This window comes from Babylonia areolata, chromosome 5, assembly GCF_041734735.1.
Source record: "Babylonia areolata isolate BAREFJ2019XMU chromosome 5, ASM4173473v1, whole genome shotgun sequence".
Lineage (NCBI taxonomy): Eukaryota > Metazoa > Mollusca > Gastropoda > Neogastropoda > Buccinidae > Babylonia > Babylonia areolata.
In genome coordinates, this window is record NC_134880.1 from 15229853 (window position 1) to 15239852 (window position 10000).

General features: G+C 42.1%; 1 protein-coding gene across 6 annotated transcripts in view; it reads left to right on the forward strand.

The window, feature by feature from the left end:
• The window catches only part of LOC143281962 (acetylcholine receptor subunit alpha-like), an 83217-nt gene that overhangs the window by 62749 nt on the left and 10468 nt on the right, over nt 1-10000 (forward strand). For 4 of the 6 annotated variants that reach the window (XM_076587310.1, XM_076587309.1, XM_076587306.1 and 1 more), the window contains exons 7-8: nt 6740-6915; nt 8176-8752. In XM_076587310.1, coding sequence (XP_076443425.1) covers nt 6740-6915; nt 8176-8752 — 753 coding nt within the window. Of the gene's footprint in view, nt 1-6739; nt 6916-8175; nt 8753-9962; nt 9996-10000 lie in introns of all 6 variants that reach the window. The other 2 variants (XM_076587305.1, XM_076587304.1) reach the window with 1 other exon arrangement.

Here is a 10000-nt window from a genome sequence, read left to right on the forward strand (position 1 = left end):
TCGCCAAAACTCTCAAAGTTTTTTGTTGTTGTTTTTTTTTAATCTGCAAAACAAATTAAATCCATGTGAAAAAGAAGTAAAACAAAAAACAATTTAAAAAAAAGTAAGCTTCTATCTGTATTAGAAGTTCTTATACCGAAAAATTCACCTTATTTATTGAATGACCCTCGTATTATAGGCATTCTGATTGTCATTCCTTGTTGTGCGATCTATGGCTAGAAGTTGAACTGGGAAGGATAGAGATAGGGGTAGCTAGGGTGGCATCTAGAAACCCCCCCGAGTTCTTGACGACATTAGAAACCACTGTTGACAGTTATCAGATGCAAACAATTGTAAAACAAATATAGTCAGCAAACCACGAAAACACCAACATTATTTAAACAAAAACAAAAAAAAACAAAACAAAAAAGAATAGAAAAAACCCAAAACCAACAACAAAACCAGAAAAAAAGCACAAAAGATCAAGATCTATAAGATTATTTTTTTCTCTTTAACACTCAAATTCCCACACACTAACGGCCGATGAACCAGTTTTATTATTCACGGCCAAAGTGTTTCTGTTTTCCAATATGAAACTTCTATTCATAATTCTTTAGCAAAGACCACACTTCTGTGGAGATAAACATACCCATGCACATTTAAGCCAAAAGATCTACAGTGGAATTTTGTTTAATTGGTGATTGTACAAATGATTCAAGTGATTGTAAACAAAACATTTTTGTATTTAAATTTTGGCGTGAGAAAAGAGGGGTGTATTACATTTGTGACCTCGGATTTAACGTACATGTAGCTAACATGAGTAAGAAAACAACGTTTGAGACTTTTTTTTTTTTTTTTAATTTATTTTTTTTAACTTCATCACTCTGTGAACACCGCAGGGAACCAATGACCATGCATTAAAGACACCCACCCACCAGCATTTTTTTACAAATCCATAGTGTCAGTTCGTCAGCTGACGCTGTCCACATTTCTGTTTCATTTTCATTCCATGTGCTGTTTATGTTAAAAAGAAAAAAAAAAGGACATTTTCAGTGATTCATTGAGTCATTGACACAACTGCGCAATGGCGGCATCCAACACTTCTTCGTCAAAATATGTCTCTTTTTTTCCCCCCTCAATGTCAAAACGATCCAATAAAGGTAAGTTGAAGTTGAAGTGATCCAAGCTGAAGTGGTCCAAGTACTAAATTAATCAACTGAAGAAGAATAACATTGCTTGCAGTGCTAAGCTTTCATGACAGTGTTCTTTCAATTCCGGATGAATGATCACCATGCTGACACTAACCAATGTCCGGTGTACCCAGAAATGGAAACCAGAACGTATGTGTGTTTAAACGTACGAATGGATAAGAAAATTAGTGACGTTAAGCAACAGGTTGTTTTAGTGTATTTGCTTCGTAAGAAACATAATGCTGACAATAGTAAAATATAGTCAGTTTAAGAAATGGTCTTCTTTTCCGAATAAAACAAATGGATATGCTTTTCATTCATGAAGGGTTCAGTTCCAGAGATGTGATTTTTATTTGACGTGGTAATTAATGTACGTTTGAAAGTCATTTTGTTTATTAAGCTCATGCTTTACATGAGCATGTGTATGGAACATTTTCTCGCGTTTCACTGTTGGTTTTCAAAACGTTTGAAAGGCATGAATGTGTAATCAGTATATGACCTAACTTTATGCGTAATCGAAATAATTTAACAGCGTGCAATTATATGTATTATCTGTGTGTGTGTGTGTGTGTGTGTGTGTGTGTGTGTGTGTGTGTGTGTGTGTGTGTGTGTGTGTGTGTGTGTGTGTGTGTGTACCCGTGCTTCTATTTCGTTCTGAAATTTGCCATTTTCTTATTTTGTTGTGAAATTGGCCATTTCCCTGTTTTGAATCCTGACAATCTTATCATTCCTGTTGACGATCCGGCCTGACTTATGCCGTAGACTTGCATGCAGAACGTTTTCGCAAGATTCCCGAAAGGATTTGAAAGCATAATTATGATTGGCCTTGCATTGTACATCATCTCCTCTTGGCATAGGAACCATGCAGCTGGCTGGCCCCTGATTCCACACACCCCAACTCCATACCTTATCCTTTCTCCTCAACTTATGATCCCTTTTTTTTTTTCAACACGGTTTCTTTTTCGCATTCTTTTATTCAAACATGGCGAGTGGTAAGGTGGTACAATTTTATTTGAATTACTTTTTATGTCTTTATTGTGGCACGAAGATTTTAATAGAAACTGCACTTTTTTTTTCTTCTTCTTCTTCTTCCTTTTTGTGCTACTTTTTCAGATGCTCGGACGCAATATTTTTGTACGGTTTTATTTCTTTTCTTCTTTTTTTCTCTAGCTACTCTTTTTGCTTTTTTTGTATTCCGAAACAGAAGTTGGTGAATTTATTACGGCGTTTTTCTTCCTTTTCTTCCCCAGTATTAACCGAGTGGTGCGATGCTTTACTGTTGTTGTTTTTTTTAAGCCTGGATTTTGTTTGGTATATTGCGTTGTTTTCTTTATTTCCGTGATTCCCGTTGAAGTGAAAACTTTGCTTCTGGTGGTTGAATTGCTTTTTCATTTCTTCTTCTTTTTTTCCCTTCTCTTTATTTTGAAAGAAAGGTATATGTGATTATATAACATGCGAGCGCGTGTTACAAGGTACGCTTGATATTAAGAACCTTTTTTTTTTCTCTCTCCCTGCCCAAACATTTCTTTCTCCCTCTCCCTCTTTCTGCCCCCCCCCCCCCTCTCTCTCTCTCTCCCTACCTCTCCCTTCTCATCTTTCCGTATCTCTGTGCTGTATGCAGTGACCCCTTCCTTCAGTCTCAGATGGGCATGTCTACGTGAAATATAGTAATACAAATGACAGGAATATAGACTCAGTGGCACATATTATGGAGAAAAGAAACATTTACAGATGAGAGAATGAAAACCAAAATCACAGAAAATTAATGCAGAGGCACTGAAATAACAAGGGTGTTGTAGTTTTTGTTTGTTTGTTTGAATTGTTGTTGTTGTTGTTGTTGTTGTTGTTGTTGTTGTTGTTGTTTGTTTTGTTTTTGTTTGTTTGTTTTTTACAGTCCTTCATATTACGTTTCGTGTCACGAAATAAGGAAAGACAGAGATTCAGATTCAGATGATTGAGACAGAGATGGGGGGATTGGTGGGATGGTGGCGATGCTAAAGATAGTTGTCTGTAGCACCAATGGTCCTGCTTTTATGGTAAGCTCAGTTTCAACTACCGATTCTGATTGCGCGTCTGTAACAAAATCATATCAAAGTCTTCCCTGTCGGAAGTCACGTGGGGGCTTGGGGTGGGGGTGAGGTTAATATCATTCACGTGTTGAATTAGGAAAGTCTTTTGTGGGATAAAAACTTTCGAGATTGAATCGGTGAATGAGTTGTTGGGTTGATAATCCTGCGCGTGTTGATCCAGGAAAGGCTTTGTGGAGGCAATATCCTTTGTGTGTTGAATGAGACAAAAGAAGATTTTTGCTTTCATTGGTGGGTGGAAATATTCGTCAGGTATTGAAGATATGAAATCAGAAATAGGGCAACCCCGGAAACGGTGGAAATAACTGAGCGGTAGCGCAGGGCCGTCTCTGATGAGTGATGTGTCGGTAATCTGACATCCATGAGTATTCATCGACTTATGGCGTTGCGACTACCGTGCATATGACAGCATGGGATATATCTAGAGATCAGAATGATACATGGGGGACTTAGGGGGAGAATGACACAGCTAAGAGGGCAAGAGACAGGGCTCTGACGCAGAGAGGTGGACAGAATGATACAGTTAAGAGGGCAAGAGACAGGGCTCTGACGCAGAGAGGTGGACAGAATGATACAGCTAAGAGGGCAAGGGACAGGGCTCTGACGCAGAGAGGTGGACAGAATGATACAGCTAAGAGGGAAAGAGTCAGGGCTCTGACGCAGAGAGGTGGACAGAATGATACAGCTAAGAGGGAAAGAGTCAGGGCTCTGACGCAGAGAGGTGGACAGAATGATACAGCTAAGAGGGCAAGAGAAATGGCTCTGACGCAGAGAGGTGGACAGAATGATACAGCTAAGAGGGCAAGGGACAGGGGTTCAGCGCAGAGAGGTGGACAGAATGATACAGCTAAGAGGGCAAGAGACAGGGCTCTGACGCAGAGAGGTGGACAGAATGATACAGCTAAGAGGGAAAGAGACAGGGCTCTGACGCAGAGAGGTGGACAGAATGATACAGCTAAGAGGGCAAGAGACATGGTTATGATGCAGAGAGGTGGACAGAATGATACATCTAAGAGGGCAAGGGACATTGCTCTGGCTCGGAGATGTGGAGAGTTGAATTAGCTTCTTTTTTTTAAGAGAGGGGAAAAAATAGATGATGTCAAGGTGTGTGTGTGTGTGTGTGTGTGTGTGTGTGTGTGTGTGTGTGTGTGTGTGTGTGTGTGTGTGTGTGTGTGTGTGTGTGTGTGTGTGTGTGAGCAGAGCGTACGTCAATCGGTGTGCTTGTGTGTCAGGAAACGCATGTGCGTTTGAATAACGTGCTTTGGTGTTGGGGCTTGGTGGGTGTGAGCTCACAACTGGTTTTGGTTTTCAATTTGCTGCTGAGGACTGTTTTCCGCTTTTGAACATTATTAATGACGATAACAAGAAATTAACCAGAACTGAAAGGATAACAGTACATTAACAAAGTGAAAGGATGACACTTAATTAACAACGCATAACACTAATTCCTTTCTAATTCTATCTATTATTGGTGCTACGTCGCAGGTCAGTACGATTTTCAAGATGCGCGCGTGGTGGACTCCTCTGAGAAGTCTTGGTTGTTGTCTATGATTTTGTGGTCTGGCTGCAGGAAGCTTTCCTTTTATCCGAGAGCAGAGAACAGAACGGTCATGAGACAGGAAAATGAAGCTACACAATGCTGCCTGTGTGGGGAACAGAGAGAGAGAGAGAGATAGAGAAAGAGAAGATTGCGAGTAGAAAACAAACAAAAAAAAGTCCTAAATTAATACCTCTTTGTCTCTGTCTCTGTCTGTTTCTGTCTCTGTCTGTCTGTCTCTGTCTCTGTGTCGGTCTCTGTCTCTCTCTGTCTGTCTCTCTCTATCTCTCTCTGTTCCTCCCTCCCCTCTCGCCCTCTCGCTGTCTCTTCCCCCCCTCCCTCCCTCCCTCCCTCTCTCTCTCTCTCTCTCTCTCTCTCTCTCTCTCTCTCTCTCTCTCTCTCTCTCTCTCCTCTCTTTTCTCGGTCTGTTTTCTCAGCCGACTCAATACGATATCAACACCAATGCGATTGTGGGACTTCCGTCTTCTTCTTTTCTTTTTTTTTTTCTTTTTTCTTTTTTTTAAAAGATAATCTGCGTACTCACTGTACGAGGAAACAACTACGTTGAAACGAAATCTGGAAAAATAAGTCTGATCACTAGGATATATTTGAAACTTTTTTTTTTCCCTTCTTCTTCTTCTTTTTTTCATTTTTTAAAGAGAGGTTGCGTTCGGAAATCGACCACCTGAGGGTGACTGCTTAAAAAACAACAACAACAACAAAAACCAGCTACTCCCACCCCATACCTCCCTCACCTCCTTTCCCTTCCTTTCACGTGCTGCTGATGATAGCTTCGTTCTGGTAGTATCTCCATTCTGTAACATTTATTGTGTTGTTGTTTTTTTTCCCCTCCCCTATTTTTTGATTTGTCGGACTCTCGGTCAGGGGATACGTTTTGGCTTCCGTGTAGCCTGATTATTAACCCCCACCCCAACCCACTCCGAAAGGTTTAGACCTTGCTACCTCTCTTCGGAAGAGAAGACAATCTTGTCTGAAAAGGAACAAAAAGAAACAACGAGAAGAGCCCTAAAGGAAACAATGTTAACACACGTTGCTTATTAGTAAATGAAAATCACTTTCCTAGGGGACAAAACAACAACAACAACAAAACACACCAAAAAAAACAAAAAAAAACAAACAAAAAAAAAAAACAAACAAACCAACAACTAGAAATAAAGAGAAGGTACAGAATCTATGCCCAACAAGAAAAAAACAAGTCTCTGGCATTTTGAAAGTGATCCAACTAACACCAAAATGTAGCGTAGTAAACTCACGTAACAAAACAAAAACCCAACTCAAGAAGAGGATGGTAGGATTGGTGGTGATAGTGGGACTTGCATTCATCATACCGGGATATAAAAAAAGGCGCTTATAGAAATCAGCTTACATATGGAAGAAAGAAAAAGAGAGAGCGCGCGACCGAGAGAGAGAGAGAGAGAGAGAGAGGAGAGAGAGAGAGAGAGAGAGAGAGAGAGAGAGAGCAAATTTTGTCAAATCGATAAATAAACAAGTATAAGTGTGTGTACGAATTATCTTCCATCAAAAACAACAACAACAACAACAACAACAACAAAAACACACACAAAAACAAAACAAAACAAAACAAAAACAACAACAAAACATTCGTTCATTTCTATCCTTCTTCTTCTTAATGGCATCCTGTCTCGCGCTCCCTTCCTCAGCCACCTCCTGTCCCTCCTCTCTCCCCCCCCCCCCATCCCTCCCCCTCCGCTCCCCTAGGTCCTCCTCGCAAGGTAAAGAAAGAATAATCCCCCCCCTCCCCCATCCCCCAAGTTTAAAAGAAAAGGGGGTGGGGGGTGGGGGAGGGGGACAAGTAAGAGGTACCATCCAGCCCCCCCTGCCAAAAAACCAAAAAACAGACAGCCGTACTTGTTTGCACTCGGCACCTTTTCTCTCCCCCCTCTCTCTCTCTATTCGGCGGGCAGGTAACCTTGTGTATCTCCATTCTGCTGTCGCTCACCGTGTTCTTCCTGCTGCTGGCCGAGATCATCCCCCCGACCAGCATCGTCGTGCCGCTCATCGGCAAGTACCTGCTCTTCACCATGATCCTCGTCACTCTCTCCATCATCGTTACCGTCGTCGTCCTCAACGTCCACTTCAGGTGATGGGATTGGTGGTGGTGGTGCTGGTGGTGGAGGTGGTTAGCATAGTTTGGAGGGGTGGTGGTGGTGGTGATTAGCTTGCTTTGGAAGGGTGGTGGTGGTGGTGGTGGTAGGCTTGCTTTGGATGAGGGTGGGAAGGTAGGTGGGGAGAGTGGTGGACGTTGGTTGTGGGGGGGGCGGGGGGATGGTGGGGGTGGGGGGGGGGGGGTGGAATGTTGTGTCTAAAAATCCTGCAAGTGTTTTGTCTTTGTATATGATTATGATTTCTTGATTCGTGAATGTACTGACCCTCCCTCCCCCCCCTTCCCCCCCCCCCCCCACCACACACTCCTCCAGTGGCCCTTGTGACCCCGATACACTTTTGTATTAGCGACATATTCTATTCTTTTCTTTCTCTGTATTAAAAAGAAAGTAGCCTTGAAAAGGCAATAGATAGATAGATGGATAGATAGATTAGTTGAGTGATCATGCACTGAATGTTGTTGCAGAGCAAATTATAGGCATGCTGTAGATCGCTATGTGATTTATTTTAGTTTGTTTTGTTGCTATGTGCTTTGTTGTTTTTTCGTTTTGTTTTTGTTTATTTTATTTATTTATTTATTTATTATTTATTTTTTTGTCTTTGCTGCCTTGCTTTTTTTGTTTTCTTTTGTTGTTGTTGTTGTTGTTGTTGTTGTTTTGTCATTTGAGCTTACTAGTTTTGTTTTGTTCTTTTATTTGAAACTTTTTTCCAGATGAAAAATACACGAACTATGCTGATGAGAAAGTAATTCTTTGGATTTTTTTTCTTCAATGGGTAGAAACAGCCATAGAGGTTAGAAGAAAAAAGACAAACTTTTTGAACAACAAAAAAATAGTAAAGTGGAGATAAAATTAGAGTGCAAGCGAATAATCATTTACACTTATTTGTTGTATTCATATTGCCCTGAGAAACTAACCTTAAGAATTATATATATGTAATTCTTACCGGTGAAAAAAGATATTGTCCTTCAGGACTTGTTGAATACATGTAAGGTTCTTTGTCATTCACAATTATGAATACATGTATGGCTTTTGTCATTCACAATTATGAAGACATGTATGGCTTTTGTCATTCACGATTATGGAGATATATGTGACTGTGTAATTCACGATTATTAATACATGTATGGCTTTTGTCATTCACACTGATGGTTGTGAATACTGTCAGCTGCTCAACCGCCTCAGTAATCCTGCATTCACTCTGCCCCTCCCCCACACCCCCCTTCATCCCTCACCAGGTCCCCGGCCACACACAGCATGTCCCCCTGGGTCAGGAGGGTCTTCCTCAGCATCCTCCCCAGACTACTCATCATGCCGAGACCCTACCCGGAAGGGGAATCAGGCATCTCGGAGAAGGCCAAGAAATACGTCGTCCGCACCTGCAACGGCATTGAGATGAGACAGCCGCTGGAGGGACACGAGCGGGACGACCTGACCACCAGGCCCCCAGTGGGCTACGCCTACCCGCAGCCCTGCTACCAGCCGCACCCCCACTACTCCCACGAGGCCTCCCCGGAGTCTAGGCTTCTGAGGGGCAGGTCTGAGGAGCTGCTGAACCCTCCTGACCGACAGTCCGTGTCCTCCAGCACCTACAGAAGAACGCGGGGCGGCGGCGGCGGAGGAGGAGGAGGTGGAGGGGGATTAGGAGGAGGAGGAGGATTAGGTGGATTGGGTGGAGGGGGCCTGGGAGGTATTGGTGGAGGAGGTGGGATGCTGATGTCGTCGCCCTGTACGTACTCCCGGGAGGTACAGGACGCCATCGACTCCGTCAGCTTCATCGCTGAGCACCTGAAGAAGGAGGATCGGGACTCTTCGGTGAGGACATGGCAGGGTGTGGGCTGTGAGGTTGTTGGGTTGGTGGTTAGTTTTGGTTTTATTTTGTTTTGTTTTAATATAATCTACTTTTTAAAAAAATGTATTGTAATTGTTATTGTGTGTGTGTGTGTGTGTGTGTGTGTGTGTGTGTGTGTGTGTGTGTGTGTGTGTGTGTGTGTGTGTGTGTGTGTGATATTTTTTTCGGTGATAAAGGGATGTGGTAAAGAAGTTTTGTTCGTTTTTCGTTGCTGTTTTTTTTTTAATTTGTATGTACTTATTTATGTATTTGTTTATTTGTTTCTTTATTCGTTTATTTGTATGTTTATTTATGTGTTGGTTTGTTTCTTTGTCTATTTGTTTATTTGTCTGTTATAATATTTATTTATTTGCGCGCGCGTGTGTTGTGTGTGTGTGTGTGTGTGTGTGTGTGTGTGTGTGTGTGTGTGTGTTTGAGACTGTATGTACTCATGTGTTTAGTATCGTTGTGAATCTTCAGAGTTCGATCCATGTATTTTAATCAAAGGGGTTAATTAGTTGCAACTCATTTAGAACATGAAAATACGATATGATAACGCACACACATACACACACACACACACACACACACACACACACACACACACACACACACACACACACACACACACACACCTGCAGCGACTTACAAGACAGTAACATTTTAGTTACGATTACAACTTGCATGCCAGATTTTTTTCTGAAGTCACAACTTGCATGCTTCGTTTGAACTTTCACTGCACCCAGCATGTTCGTAATAACATCCAAGCTCGATGTTAGACCAGCACAAAATCTGTGTTTAGACTGGCGTTTGTTTTATCAGATTTTGAAGCAGTTTGCTTATCGGATTAATGCTTGATGGATGTTCCTCTGTGGATATGGGCTATTAACCAATTGTATGGATAGGGATGTGTGTGTGTGTGTGTGTGTGTGTGTGTGTGTGTGTGTGTGTGTGTGTGTGTGTGTGTGTGTCTGTGTGTCTGTGTCTGTGTCTGTGTGTCTGTACGTCTGTGTCTGCGTCCGTATCTGTGTGTTTTTGTGTGTGTGTGTCTGCCTGTGTGACTCCGATCCGCAGTGCAATGTTCTATGGTAGTTGGCTTTACTTGGTAGGTAGCAATGTTGATGTATTCCGCAACAACCTGCTGTGTGTTATATTCACATGTGTGTATGCCTTTTGATGTGACCTTTGCCGTAGCTGCCGTGTATCTGGAGACGACGATTTCCTGTGGTACG